We start from the raw sequence: 15,874 nt of genomic DNA on the forward strand, positions 1-15,874 counted from the left end.
ATATTACATTGTGTGTAAAGAACTAAGGGGCATGTTAGAAGCCCGAAGCAAAACTGAGGGCCTTTATAATCAGCATACTTACATTTCAGATATGTTGATTTTTGTATAAGAGAATATAAGATAAAATGTTTGAATGTTATTGAAGTGGGTGTGTGTGTAAGTTATTTAAATATTAACCCCCTTCATAAACGTTTACTAAAGTTGACGAGCCGATAATAATCGTTTGTCCCTTTTCATCATACCAATACGTCGGAAAGGGACAAACGATTATTATCGGCTTGTTAAATTTGGTAAACGTTTATGAATAAGGGGGTTAATGGACATTTCATGTCATGAAGTATTATAAGTTTATATAAACATAAATGCAATTAAGAATATATTTTTATAAACAATCAACATATAGTTTGATAGCTACTAAAATACAATTTACTTCAAATATTACTTCTAATTACAATACACTGGTTTTTGGTGTGGCCATTATTTCAGAGATTTTATACAGTTTATAAAGGATTTCCGATCGATCAATTTTAAATCCTTTTGCCCAATAATTTTTCCAATCATTTTATTTTCATTCCAGTTTCATTTTGAAATATTTACTCATACTATTCAATAGCATCCGTAATGTCTTCACGTGAAGAAAATATACAAATATTTCATCTGTTCTTTTAAATATTTTAAAGAATGTAAACAATAAGCGACGCGGTCATTCGCCTAAAATACAAAATGTTGATGGCATTGGTTAACCGCCAAACCGCGCGGCTACAGAGCGGCTACCGAAATTCGCATATTGCGGGGATCTTCCTCTTTTACTCCAACGAAGGCGTAATTAGAGTGACAGAGATAAATCCCCGCAATTTGCGAACTTCGATTTTCGCGGTTATATCCCTGCTCAACAGCGATCTCCGTGTATTCCAACAAGGTTCACGATGACGCGCCGCGCACGACTGGCGTGGCATTCACAGGGTTAAATGACCGAATCACATGTTATTTGTTTACATTCTGAAATAAATACTTAAAAGAACAGACTATAAAAATATACGTTCAAATAAAGGCCCGACCACACCACCAACCACCTATCTACTTAAGGTATGTCCTTAATAACCTCGGCGAGCTGCTCCCGGGAGTACATGTGGAACATGCCGTCGGGCGTCATGGTGACCACCTCCACGTTGCTCTCGGAGAGCTTCTCCTCCATCACCTGCTTGAGGATGGTGAGGGCGGACTTGATGGCCTCCTTCAGGGTCATGGACTTGTGGTATACTTCCTGTAAAACATGGGGACTGGTTAGTATGGTCAAAAAGAATAGTATAGAGGGGTCCTGTCATTGTAAATTTTGTAGTCACAGTAAATTTACTGCCATCTATCGACAGACGTCTAAAACTCAAAATGAAAGCGTATCAAAAAAAATTTCATTTATCAAAAAAATGTATGTATTATGGATAAATGATTTTATTATTTTTATATCATTTTGATCCATGTTCATTCAGTGATATCTATGTGTTAAAATTGTTAAATATGAAACGGTGTCGTCACGCCATCTAGCCGAGCATAGGCTAAAGGTGTGTGCGGCATCTATCCGAGAATGACTTTTTCTTGATTTCCGAGGCACGTTTTTTCCTCAGACTTTATTCATCGTATACGAAGTTACATACGCCTTTGGTATGGTTCTCATTATGTCTCTATCGCTGTTTTAAAGATATAGTCCAGTGTCTTATACAGATAAGGGTGAATCAATTCTTATCACTCGTTGCCATGGTTACGTTCTCCTGGGTCACTTTTGAAACCTGATTTTTAGGCATTTGAATTGACCAGACGCTTTTTTGTGGTAGTTATAAAACCTTTCCATTAAGGGTCATCTACCAAGCGTGTCAGAAGGTGGTGTACAATGTCTTCTATCAAACTATGCTATTGTATCTTGGCTGATAGGACAGAATGACAACAAGAAACAGTTGATTCACCCATAAAGCCTATCACACAGTTGTAGGATCGCAAACTGATGCAGTTGCAACAGCAAAAGCAGGCTGGAAAGGCAACAATAGTATTGGAGGCGCTATAGAACTAAAGCAATTCAAAATTCATTTATGTCGTCATCATGGTTTACATAGGTGTCAGTTTAGGTTATAGGTCGATGGTCCTTTCGGTGTAAATATGTATCCGATCCAATCTACACTTATGTACAAGCAAGAACTGTGCATGCTTACGCGCGGTAAATATACCTACGCACGAGTGACGCAAAAAATGATCGTCATAAAACTAAAACAGCCCATAATCAATGGATGACAGTAAATAGACAGAATATATTGAAAGCTATTTACGTAATAAGTTGCGGGGAGGGGGGGCAATTTTTAACTGCGGGAAATTTCAACAAATCGAAGTATATTCCATGTTTTACATTATCAACTAGAGTGCCATATATGTCCAGATAGCGAAAAAGTTAAATCAGAAATTATACTTGGTCAAGCAGATCTTGCCAGTAGAAAATCGCGGCAAATTTGAAAAATGTAGCCGCGAAGGGATATCGTCTCATAGAAAACTTGAATTCGCGCTTTTTTCTACTGACAAGATTTGCTTGACCATCTACATATATACCGTATGTTCGGTGCCAGTTGTTTAGTTACAAGAAAGAGGCCTGAAGATTGAACATATCAAGATGTAACAGAATCAACTAAATTGGATTCTAATACAGAAAAGTAGCGATTTGTCATGCAGCTATAATTACAGCCCATCTCATTATGCATGTGTATTTTAATCATGAATACACAAGTCATTTCACAGTAGGCAAAGCACCCGCATATAACTCCAGATATATTTTGGGAAAATGTCGACACATACGCGTTGATAAAGCGATTATGTCCACACGTGTACTGTGAAAATAAAGTAACCGTTAATAAATAACGCGTTTACTAGGCACCCGCATACCAGGCTAGATAATTGGCTGACAAATAGATGTCAAGGCGGATAACGCGCATATAATTACGATTAGGGAATGTTAACACTCCTTTTGCAAATATTTTTTTAAATCAGTTATGTTTTACTCTAGTTTTACTAAATATAAATAAAGCCGTTGGGACCGGGAATAAATTCATGAATTTTAGGACATCATCATATTGTTTTAATGGCTAGTGTAAATCATTGAAATTTATCAAAATGATTCTTTCAGTGTCTGGGCTCCCTGAAAACAATAGGTGTAAAGTCTTAAAAAAATCGTGCACGCAAATGTGAAGTCGAACTAGATGGCGCTAAATCATTGTGGTAACTGAATTACCAAACTTTTGACAAACAACGTTACCGCATAAGGTACGGGACCGTACAACGACATCTACTTAAGCCATAGAATAAATAATAGTACTAAGTAGTACTACCGTACAGAAAGGAAACTTCCTACAAAACCGAAGTTTGACAGCGATTCAGGGACGACTCATGCTATCCCTTTCTAATGTATGGCACTATCCCTTTCGTCTATTTAGAATAATTAATTTAGGGTTGTCAAAATTCAAGCCATTATCTTATCTGTGGTCGCGCACGCAAAGGGACGTCAAGTTGTGTCAACCCTAATAATTGCTCGGAGCAATGCTGAGCCGAACGGAGCCGAGTTTGCCCGAAGTCAGGAGTGTCTCCCCACTGGCCACGCCTATTCGTTTGCGGCGCGTTGTGAATCTTATCACAGTGCACGAAGGTTGATATTAGACAATAGCCGCGCGCGTCTGCTGACATTTTTGGCGGTCGATGGGTTAATAACCCTTTGAGTAAACTATTCAACTGATCAAACTTTTTTACACCGTAAATTTTAGTCTAAAAAGAGTAAATAGTAACAGCAACCCCGACCATCTATGTAGTACCTTGCCTTATCAATAAGGTTTGCAAATAAGCAATTAGTTGATAGTGGTACATCCGAAATTTTGCTAGCAGGCATACTCGAATGTAGAAAGTTTTTATCAAAAAAAAAAGGAGGGGATAGCCAGGGCTATTTAAACCACGCGCTCGAACAGTGTTAACAATGTATAGGTGTAAGGTTACTATATTAACATTAGTGAAGGTAAAAAAATCTTTTATTTAGCAGTTTTACCATCATGTTGCTGCTTTCAATAATTTGGTTAGCCACAGTGGCTCCGGGTGTCAAGTGAGTAAATTAAATTGTGTCGCTTAACTTCAAACTCAGGTAAATCCATCTGACCCTCAGCAAATATCTACCCTATTTTTTATTTATTTTATTTAAGCCTTTATTCTTCCTTAAATAGTTTTGCATAAAAAAGTTTTCTAGAAGTATTGTTGTGCATTTTACTATATTTCCACCTTTCTCGGTCTTTAGCCTTGATTAGCCAATTTTCTCCAGCTGTGGCTATGATATCCCTGGACCATCTTGTTATGGGATTTCCCGCCTTCCTTTTGCCATGGGGTCCTGGCAATCTACCCTAATACCTTTTCTTAATACCAAAATCACATAATCTGACATTATGACGAGGTTGAAATTAAGTGACTTAATTCATGATTTAATACCGTCTTAGTACAGTACTGTACACACTTGTATATGTGTCAAAGTCTTTTCACTTATTTACGAGATTTGCTTGTATACCAGCGGTCGGCAACCTTTTAGCAGCCAAGGGCCACATAGCAGTTAATGAAGTTGACGCGGGCCGCACTTTTGTTAATATAAGTGACTTTATCAGACATTGTTATTTGACAATATTACATACAAAATAGCCATTTGGGCTCGTGGGCCGCAAGTGAGAGGTTCGCGGGCCGCATGAGCCCGCGGGCCGCTTGTTGCCGACCGCTGTTGTATACGAATAACACTTCTATCTAACAGTTTTATGAAGCACAAATTGCTGTGGTATTGAGGTACAAAGTTTTACATGACTATTGACAATCCTACTAGAGCTCCCCTACAAGAGGTTTGAATATCGAGGTATTAGATGTTGAATTAACATTTATTTTCCAAAACCTACAACACAAACATATTAAATTAAATTAAAATTAAAAATTAAAATAGCCTTTTATTTCTTGCAATTTGACATTTTAGAATAGTTTTTAAAGTTAATATTTAGCAAGAACCCCGTCTTCGCAGGTGAAGGCCTCCTCCAGAGTTTTCCACTCATCTCTATCTTGAGCTATTTGCATCCAGTTTTGACCAGCGATATTTTTTATTTCGTCTTCCCATCTAGTCACAGGTTTTCCTATACCCCGTTTTCCTAGTGGCCCTTTCCATGACGTCACATTTTTGGTCCAACGCTGGTCCGGTATCCGTGATACATGTCCCGCCCACTTCCATTTCAGTTGTCTGGCGTGTCTAAGCGCGTCTAAGCGCGTCTTTGGCCTTTGTTAAGTTTCTTATCTTTGTATGTCTTATTTTTTGGATTTTTTTGATGCCGACCATACTACGCTCCATTCCCCTTTGACAAGTTCTTATTTTGTCTTTGACTTTTTTTGTGAACTTCCATGTTTGGCATCCGTAAGTTAGGCCTGGTAGTAGACACGAGTTCATAATTCTAGTTTTTAAGGTTATGGGCATGTTACTCTTGAAGATTTCTTTCAATTTCCAGTACTTGTTCCACGTGCTTTGTATTCTCCTTTCGATTTCCAGTTCATTATTTTTCTTGTTGAAACTTATTTGCTTGCCGAGGTATATATATTGTTCAATATAGTTTAAGGGCTTGTTGCCTACTGTTATTGTTTTCTCTGTACTGTTTGTCATTATCATAGTTTTTGCCAGGTTCATTTCAAGTCCTACTTTGAGACTTGCTCTATGTAGAGCTTCCATCATAATTTGAAGTTGCGATCCCGTTTCAGCCAGTACGACGAGGTCGTCTGCAAAACGGAGGTGGCTTAAATATTTGCCTTTTATATTTATACCGTAGTGCTTCCAGTCTAGCTGTCCCATAATTAACTCTAGGATGGCTATAAATATTTTAGGGGATAGAGGATCTCCCTGTCTTACGCCTCTTTTTATGGGGAAATTCGAACCCGTCGTTTCTAGTCTTACTCTACCTGTGCTGTTTTTGTAGAGGCTCTTGAGGAGTTCTATGTACTGGTGTTCTACTCCTTGGTTCCCAAGAGCTTCCCATATGCTTGTGTGTGAAACCGTATCAAAAGCTTTTTGGTAGTCTACGTAGGCAATGTAGAGCGGTCTCCGTTTCTCTTGGTATTTCTCTATAAGTAGTTCCAGTGTATGTATGTGGTCGGTGGTAGAAAACCCTTTCCGGAAGCCCGCTTGCTCTATAGGTTGGTATGATTCTAGAGTTGGACTTATTCGTTGATTAATAATTATAGAGAAAAGCTTGTACACGGCTGACACAAACACAAACACAAACATATACACTCATCATATAAGTAAAAAGGAACTCCATATATAATTTAAGGGACTTCAACAAAGTCATCAACTTACCTTCAAACTCTGCTGAGCACCTTCACTGCCGGAACCAATAGCTTTAGCGTCATACTGCACAAATGTGCCACTGGGGTCCATGTGGAACAGTTGGGGACCCTTCTCATCAATACCTGTAACACAAAACATTTCACTTTAAATTATAGTAGAAATCATTTTTTTTTTTAGTAAACAAGGATAATGTTTACATTTTGTACAGTTATACTAGTATAAATTTAGTGCCAAAATTATGTGATCGGGGTTAAATTAAAATTATATAATAACCAACTCAAAATTAGAGAAAACATTGAAAATACATTAAAATTAAAATCGATATAAAATAAAAATAAAACTACACATAAACACATAAAACTTACAAATTACAGTCCAAACTATATTTTATTAGTTTTATTACAACTAAAATGACTAGAGGGCGGAGTACCGGTGGCAAATTTCACACTAAATGTATGGAGTCGCCTAAGTATTCTTATGATTAAATAAATAACGAATAAATGATTAATTTTGCATAATAATTTTTAGGAACTTATAGAAATTATCTTACGAGCATACAAATATAATGTTATATGTTGTTAATATCTATAATACATAATAATATGTTTTCTTATAAAAACATTATCATTAGGTACTAAATACTAGACTAAGAAGTTATACCTGCCAAACGATATATTATTTTCAAGACCATTCAATTACAATTGAGGACTGGAATTATGTGTTCGAGGTCCTCCTCACAATCTACACTTAAGTGCGTATCCATGTTATAAAATGATTGGACTATGGCCACATGTTCCTGGTTTCTCGGAGTGAATCGGTTTCTTAATTTATTGAAGAAAGCGAAGAGGAAAACGATCGCTCTACATCTACCGATGTCATGGTTGCATGTTTAAGGACTTGTTTATAATTTTCCATTGTAATCATATTCCTTAATTCGTCAGCATCTGGGTTTCTATCTAGAACCAATTTGAGTTTATTTCGCACGGTTTCACTTCCTTGGAGGCTTAAAATAGTCCTAACTATATCTATTACCAGAAAACTTTCTTCTATCGGAATTTTAGTGCATAGTGTTAAGTACTTACTTCCAATTTACGAGTAGGTACCATACTAAGTACATTAGGTAAATGAATAATTATATTATTCAAGCCTAAAATAATAATTATAAAAACGACTCCATACCTTTTGTGTGAAATTTGCCACCGGTACTCCGCCCTCTAAAAATGACTTAATAATTAACTTAACTATAAAACCCCCCAACTGAAAATGCAAATATTACGTAAAAGAGGCAGGCAGATAAAACAACAACTGAGTCAACAGGTTTGTGTTTGAAAGGTTCATGAGATACAGCCTGGTGTCAGACAGACAGACGGACAGTGGAGTCTTAGTAATGGGGTCCCAGTTTTACCCTTTGGGTATGGAACCCCAAAAATGTGAATACTGACCTGCAAACATAACTGCAACACCAAAAGGCCTGGACATGGCAGTGCCACTGTCGTCATCACTGTCACCAAACTGGATGGCGAGGTTGGACACCGCCTGCGCACACGACTCTACGCTCATGCGCTCGTTGTACACAAACCAGTGGTTCAGGCACTCTACACGCGCACGCTCCACTAGTGTTCTGTAAAAGACGTTTTTCATGCTAAATGTCTTAGATGTCACTAGCAGTTCATGATAAAATAATACAGCACCAGCAAAATGCATGCTTAGGGCACATCTGTAATTTTAGACATAAAATTTGTGCTAAAGAATGTGTATATTTTTTTAAAATTAATCAAGACAAATGACTTAGTAGGTGTATAGGAGGCCAAAATATTGCAATTTTCAAACTAATACAAAAATATTCCCTTATAACAACTTGTGCTTCAAACGGTAGGCTGACATACTGTGTGTGCTATATGTAAATTAGGGATATTGCCTTGTATGATATCTAAGTTACCTGGAATCAGCCATCAGGCCTGAGACTGCGCAAGCGATGTGGCGATCAACTTCCACGATCTTTTCAATAGTCGTCGGCTCCATAAGGGGAGACGTGATACGCTTCTCAACAGCCAGGACAACACCTTCCGAAGTGCAAATTCCTATCGCAGTCGACCCCAATTTAATAGCTTCAATGGCATATTCCACTTGGAACAGCCTTCCCTCGGGACTGAAGGTGTTGACACCGCGGTCATACTCAGATCGGGTAAGGAACATCTGAAAAACAAAACTATGAAAACCGGCGCTAAGGTTATGTGGCAATGACAAAGCGGTTTACTAAAAGCGAATTTGAATTACACGACCACCATAAAACTTCTTCAACTTATTTTACCTTTAATAGTTTAGTTGAAAGTAAGATATAACACAATTACAAATTACAGTGAGTAATCAAAAATGATTTGATGGAAGCGATCAAATAAAGCAAGCAAACGACGAACGAAATGTCAAGTGAGGTTTCGTTCGGAAACTAATAAATAAGTTTCAAGTAATGACAAAATTTTTAAATTAATTAATTTACCAAAACTTTATATCATAACATAATATAAAAAGCAAAATATTTCTGACACAAATAGGTAGTACATTTTCTTGCATCTTTCATTATTTTATATTCATTCATTCATTCCTAGACTTGACTCCATTTTTTGACACTGACAGTGACAGTGGGCGGCAACGATAAACTTGGTTGGTAAACTTTCGTGTACACGTATTTGATTGTGTTTAAATGCCGGTTTTCGATAGTATTACAATGATTAATTCCTGTCTATGGCATTTACTAAATGCTTTAACTTCCAACTCATAACTATAGTTTAATTTTAAACGTTCATAACGTCGAAGGATGTAAGTACGAAATTATACTTTTTCAGTAATGTATAAAATTATAAATTGTTAACAGCTTTCAGTTAAATAACTAAATACTCCCTGTACATTATTAATATTGCCAAGAATTATTTGTTGTCACCGTGGGAAAACTAATGTATGCAATATAAAGTTCGTTCTTTTGTTAATTTCATTGTGGTTTATGATATTGATAACAATATTAGTTTACTTGATAGGTAGATAATATTATTTGTAAGAGTATCGGGAACAATAATGATTACATGAGTGTTTGTTACCATTCTAGTATCCATAAATATAAAAGGTTCCACCTACATTGTTAGTATATTAGTGTTTGAGACATTGTAGTAGGCAAGAGGCACTAAAATCTTGCAATAATAACAACTTTGTTGCTTCTCAGTAAGGATATTTACGAGCTGGTTCTAATTTAAATGATTTCTTCAAGCCATAAAGGTATAGTTCTATTTTTTTATGTGATGCATTTTAATGACCAGCAAGATAAAATAGTTTAACACCTTTGCTATTGCAATTAGTGTAACTCGTAACTAACTATACTTTGCATGAGGTCTTTCTACCCCCTCCCACAGTGAATATATTAATGAAGCTTTCTAACATGCTTGTGTTGTTTCAATATTACACTACCAGGTCTCCCCTAGCAGCTCATTTCCTTTGAATGTTTTTGGTACTTAATTAGCCTTTATAATTTCTAGAACAAATATAAATTAGTTACATGGTATTTGCTAGTTAACCTTTTGGCCGCCGGACCTAGTCCGCAAAGACGCTCACTCACACGCCAGAGCAAATTTTAAGTAAACAACTAATAAAAAGTTTAGGGATTGCAAATAGTGATATCGATATTTACAATCTTATGGTAAAAATCTTTTTAATTTAGCTTTGTTCTTATCCTGTTTTAATTTCATTCCAAATTGCCAAAATTAAACATATGTTTTACACCCGAAAATGTTTAAAATATAGGGATTTAACTTAAAAAACAACCACTAAACAATGTCGATTCAAGACGTGATATCGCCGCACTAGGCTGTACGAGAAGTCTTTTATACAAGACAACGGCGCCCATGGACTGCCCGCAATGCAGACCGACAAGGACTGTTTCCGCGCGGATCAAGTAATAATAGTCTCTAGGTCAACGGCGTAAGCGCTTGTCGGTACGTAAACTTTATTGGCGTAACGTTAAAGCTGCGCATCATGTGTCGATAAAGTCAATATACCGGAACTGTTTTAGTGAAAATTACACGTGGGTTGAATTTTTAATGAGTGAAGATATTATTCCGGAATTAGAATCTATCATTATAATTTCAGTTTGGTTTACATTAATCTATAGGTAAACTCTTATCAAAAAAACGTTCAACGACTTGTTACAAAAAAATTACACATTAACTTCAATGTTATAACAATAAAAGTAAAGTCTGATAAACAGGTATGTCCCTGTACCACACTTGTGCGAAGCGGTCGCTGCGGTGTATCCCTTCCCACTAAGCTATAAAATAACATCAATTATTTTTTTATTTATCTCTTCTGCAATTAAATAGTCCACAATCTACAATGGCAAATTTACTTGTCTGACTCTACTTTATAGAGCTAAAGAAGCTACCTGAACTTTAAATATAGTTATGCCTATCTGACTCTCGTTCTACGTATTCTAGTAAGTAGTTACCTACTATTCGTTGAAAAAAATTGGCGATTAACAAGTGTTCAAATACTTAGATAAAAACATATTTCTGACTTTATATTTACTTTAAAAATTCCCATATCGAGTTAACATTCCCATCCCTAGCTGTCTTTTATACAAGACAACGGCGACGAGGAACATGAAAAATGTTGAAAATTGGAGCAATTTTTTTAAATGCCTTATTATAAAAGAAGGGATTTATATAGCGGCTTAAAAAGCAAATAAATGAAAAAACAAAGACCTTAAATATGAACACGAGTGTAAATGAAATTGCAATTGTTATTATTTTCACATTAACTCAGTGGTTGAATTTGTGTCTTGTATACAAGACGACGGCGCCAGCGTATCGTTCTATCGTTGTCTTCTATACCGGACAACGGCGGTCAAAGGGTTAAAATAGATTTTTAAGAGTAACCCATGAGTAACATTACATTTGGATTTCGAATTATTTATTCATACCTACTTATTAATACCTGGCTTAAAACAGCTCTTTTCTTCCACCCATACTTACCTACAGGTAGATTTTGTGAAAAACAGGAAAAATACCAATATAATAATTTTGATAAGTTTTTAGTTTGTTATTTCCCTTGAATTGGTTTTAATGAATTTACCTGAACCATAGCTAAAATTGATAAAATAATATGATGTCAGCCATAAAGACAGTCATGCTGGCTAATCCAATATATTTTTGCTTTTCTCCCCAACTTAAAAAGCCCTTTAATAAATAATATATAGTCTGGCAAACACATTTTGTCAGCCAGTATGAACAAAGAAAACTATACTCATCACTTTATTTTGAGTGCTAGTACCAGCGTAAGACAAAGACAGTATGATTATCTCTGTCTATGTTTGAAATGAGACACTCCTGGGCCATCCATGATCCACGCCAAAAAAGTTTGAGAAACACTTCTTTAATGTTAATGTATTTGTATTTTTACCGTATTTTTATTAATTAAATAAATATAATCAACATTTTATTTGTCAATCACAAACTTGGACTAGGTATTCTACCTGTATAATTTATGGATTCTTTTGTCTTAAAATGCTTATTATTATTTGCAGATTGCATCGAAATACCAAAGCCACACTACCAACTACCATAAATACATTCCCTTCAATCATGGATCCACTAGAAATAACCCTTGGTGGAATCAAATCTATTGAGAAAGCAAAGGATCATTTTGCAATAGAATATGACTCAGCATACTCTGGTAGATTATACATACTCAATGGCCACACCTTCAGGTACTTTGTGTCTAAAGACGATTTCATCGACTTCCCAGAACCAAGGAATGAAGAAGATGTGGCTAAAATGGTGCTCAAGAGTGTGGACGAGTATGACACAGTTCCATTGGAAATATCCACCGTAGAGGAGACTGAAGAATCTTTCATAATAGATGCAGAGCATATTAAAGTCTACTTTGATAAAGAAAATGGCACAATGAAGGTAAAAGATAAACGCACTGACAAAAAAGTGATGCAAGAAGGTAAGCCATTATCGTTTGTTAATAATAAAACAATACAAGTATTAGTTCATCACAAAGATGAACATTTCTTCGGTGGTGGAATGCAAAACGGCAGATTTGCTCACAAGGGTGAAAGCATACAGATAGTAAATACCAACAACTGGATAGATGGTGGCGTCACATCTCCAAATCCATTTTATTGGTCAACCTACGGTTATGGTGTCATGAGAAATACTTGGCAATCAGGCTTATATGATTTTGGATCGAAAATCGACAAATACGTAACAACTACACATAAGGAAAAATATTTCGATGCATTTTACTTCATCAGCCCTCATCCTAAAGATATTCTGCTGGACTATTTTCATCTCACGGGTCGGCCGATTTTGCTTCCCGAATACGCCTTTTACCAAGCGCATTTGAACGCATTCAACAGAGACTATTGGGTCGAAGTAACGGCTGGCACGCAAGGTGCTATTCTGTACGAAGATGGAAAGTATTATAAAAGCTATCAGCCCAAAGATTTAGGAAACAAAACAGGAATTCTAGAATCGTTGAACGGTGAATTAAATAACTACCAATTTTCTGCGCGAGCGATGATAGACAGATACGTAAACCATGATATGCCGCTCGGTTGGTTTATACCCAACGATGGATACGGCTCAGGGTATGGACAAACAGACTCATTACAGGGCGACATCCAAAATTTGAAGGAATTTGCGATTTATGCGAGAAAGCAAGGAGTGGAAGTTGCTCTGTGGACGGAATCCAATCTCGAGCCCAAAGACCCTGAAAACCCGAAGAAAGGAGAAAGAGATCTAAGCAGAGAAGTTAGTGAGGCGGACGTGGTAGCACTGAAATGTGACGTGGCTTGGATTGGTTACGGTTATTCGTTCGGACTGAATGCAGTCGAAAAGGCTACTAAGATATTTGACTCGTCAACTAAAAGAGCCGCGAGACCGTTTATCATAATGGTCGATGGGTGGGCCGGCACACAAAGATACGCCGGAATTTGGAGCGGGGACCAGTCCGGCGGAGAATGGGAATATATACGCTTCCATATCCCTACATACATCGGATCAGGCCTCTCGGGGCAACCTGTTGTTGGCTCCGACATGGACGGAATATATCGCGGGGGTAAAAAAGAAGTTAACATTCGGGATTACCAATGGAAAGCGTTTACTCCTCTGCAACTGAATATGGACGGATGGGGGTCGGTCCCTAAAACACCTTTCACTTTTGATAATGAAGCCACATATCTCAACAGAGCTTACTTAAAACTGAAATCGGTACTCATGCCATACACTTACTCTATCAATTACGAATCTATTCGAGGTTCGCCGATGGTAAGAGCCATGTTTCTCGAGTTTCCTGAAGAAACTCCGGCTTACACGAATGATTCTAAATATCAGTACATGTGGGGCCCAAATATACTCGTAGCGCCAGTGTACACGCCAGATCCTTCAAGTAATGGCATTTACTTGCCCAACCCTCAACAGGTGTGGATAGACTTCTTCACTGGAGACATGTACCAAGGTGGTAAGATTTACAACAACTTCAAAACTCCTCTTTGGAAGATTCCAGTTTTTATCAAAAACGGTGCTATTATTCCTACAACAGAACCCAACAATAACCCTTCCGAAATTAAAAGAGACAGTAGATCGTTTTATCTTTATCCTTCCGGGTCATCCAACTTCGAGGTGTACGAAGACGACGGTATTTCGGTTGAATACGAGAAAGGCCATTTTGCTAAGACAAAAGTTAAAATGGCCACTACCGAATCCAATAAAAATGAACCAGATGACCTTTATGTTAGTATTGAAGAAACCAAGGGTAAGTACAAAGGCATGGTAAATGAAAGAAGAACTTTAATTAAAATAATGACTTCTGTTGAACCAAAGGAGGTAGAAATAATGTCCCATGGACAATATATTCCTTTAAAGAAAGCGGAATCAGAGGCTGAGTATCACGCTAAGGAAGATGTTTATTTTGTTAAGGATGACGAAATTGTGATTCCATTTATGCAAGATATTGCCGCAGAAAATCTCACGCAGAAGTTTCTGCTGATAAAATTGAAAACAATCGACGTCACCAAAGAAAAAGTCCACTTGAAAGTTACAGGCTTTGAAAATAAACGTAAAGTATTTGGAAAAGATAATGGTGTTAACTCTTCGCTTCCGACACCGACGAACTTCACACTTCATGAGGCGACGCCTACATCTTTGACATTGTCTTGGGACGAAGTAAAAGAAGCAAAATACTATGAAATTGAGAGAGATGGCTACATATTCAGCAACATTATCGGGAAAAAATTTAGTTTTCACGGCTTTAAATATGTAACTGAACATTCCTTTAGAATTCGTAGTGTGAACGATGGCGAATCGGAATGGAGCGACATTCTCTCGAGCTTTACAAAGGAGGACCCTTATAAAAACACATTAAAGGACGTGAAGGTGTCTTGCAATTTCCCGTGTCAGCCGAACCAGGAGATTTGCAAACTCACCGACGGGGACGCTAATTCCTTGTGGCACACCCACTGGGGCACACCTGGCAAGTTATGCCCTGTCAAAGGAAAAGTCATGAAGCTAAATTTCGATTTAGGAAAAGTACATGAGGTTGAGAAAATGGAGTATCTGCCTCGAGAGGACGCTGGTAACGGGACATTCCTCCTGATTCAGTACAGGCTCTCAAGTGATGGCCAAAACTGGACACCCTTGTCCCCAAAGATTTACTTGAAACATGATGCGGAGACGAAGACTATCAAGTTGGATAGTGCCTTCAGGTACATTGATGTACACGTTTTAGATAGTGTTGGTAGCTTCGGATCTGGGAAGCTTGTGCGTTTTTATAAGAAAATATAAATATATGCTTAGATTTAGGCAAAAATGGTTATTTACCGGCGAAATGGTATAATATATTATTTTTCGTTAAAATTGTATTTATAAATTATGTTATCTATTGATATGTGTTACCACTGCATGACTATCCTCGCATTCATTAATTCTGCCGTCGTTATAGATTAGAATTATAATAACGGGTATTTTTTTTATTATAAAAGTATCTTGTACAGTCAGCCGCATATAGTTGGTAGCATCCAAAATATTCAAATAGTTCGGTAGGTACACCATATAAATTTGTATGACGTACGAACTATTTGAATACTTTGGATGCTACTTACTATACAACGCTGACTGTACAGGGTTACTTAGTTTATACATCAGTTCATGTGTCGTTACGCTGCATGCCTTCGGATATAAAAAATACGTACTTACGAAACAAGTATTTATACAGTATATTTGATGATATGTTATGAATTTTATGTTTCTAATAAATCATATAGATATTTTACACTTTATTCTTTGATGTAATGATGTATTATATAAGGTGGCTCCTTGTAATTTTAATAAATAAATATTATAGGACATGTTCCGATGTATTTGGCCTTAGGCCACTTAGACCGTCACTACCTATTTCATGCTGACTGTACTATAGTCAGGGTTGGCTCACTCCGCGATTTCGTCGCTTTGCTAC

At 36.9% G+C, this 15,874-nt stretch overlaps 2 protein-coding genes across 3 annotated transcripts; one reads left to right on the forward strand and one right to left on the reverse strand.

Annotated features, from left to right (window-relative positions):
* Nucleotides 1-370: 370 nt before the first annotated feature.
* LOC134679105 (proteasome subunit alpha type-5) lies at nt 371-8,812 on the reverse strand. Its single transcript, XM_063537951.1, has 5 exons — nt 8,685-8,812; nt 8,313-8,569; nt 7,816-7,994; nt 6,383-6,495; nt 371-1,264 (listed from the first exon to the last, which is right to left on the reverse strand). Exons 2-5 carry the CDS (start codon nt 8,567-8,569, stop codon nt 1,082-1,084), a joined length of 732 nt encoding a protein of 243 aa, XP_063394021.1. The 5' UTR covers nt 8,685-8,812; the 3' UTR covers nt 371-1,081.
* Nucleotides 3,997-15,691, forward strand: LOC134679023 (alpha-glucosidase 2-like). 2 transcript variants are annotated; one of them, XM_063537825.1, is made up of 2 exons: nt 3,997-4,120; nt 11,940-15,691. In XM_063537825.1, exons 1-2 carry the CDS (start codon nt 4,071-4,073, stop codon nt 15,202-15,204), a joined length of 3,315 nt encoding a protein of 1,104 aa, XP_063393895.1. In that variant the 5' UTR covers nt 3,997-4,070; the 3' UTR covers nt 15,205-15,691. The 2 variants fall into 2 exon arrangements, with proteins under 2 accessions (XP_063393895.1, XP_063393901.1); XM_063537831.1 differs by lacking the exon at nt 3,997-4,120 and adding an exon at nt 9,077-9,190.
* The last annotated feature ends 183 nt before the right edge of the window (nt 15,692-15,874 follow it).

This window comes from Cydia fagiglandana, chromosome 2, assembly GCF_963556715.1.
Source record: "Cydia fagiglandana chromosome 2, ilCydFagi1.1, whole genome shotgun sequence".
Classification (NCBI taxonomy): domain Eukaryota; kingdom Metazoa; phylum Arthropoda; class Insecta; order Lepidoptera; family Tortricidae; genus Cydia; species Cydia fagiglandana.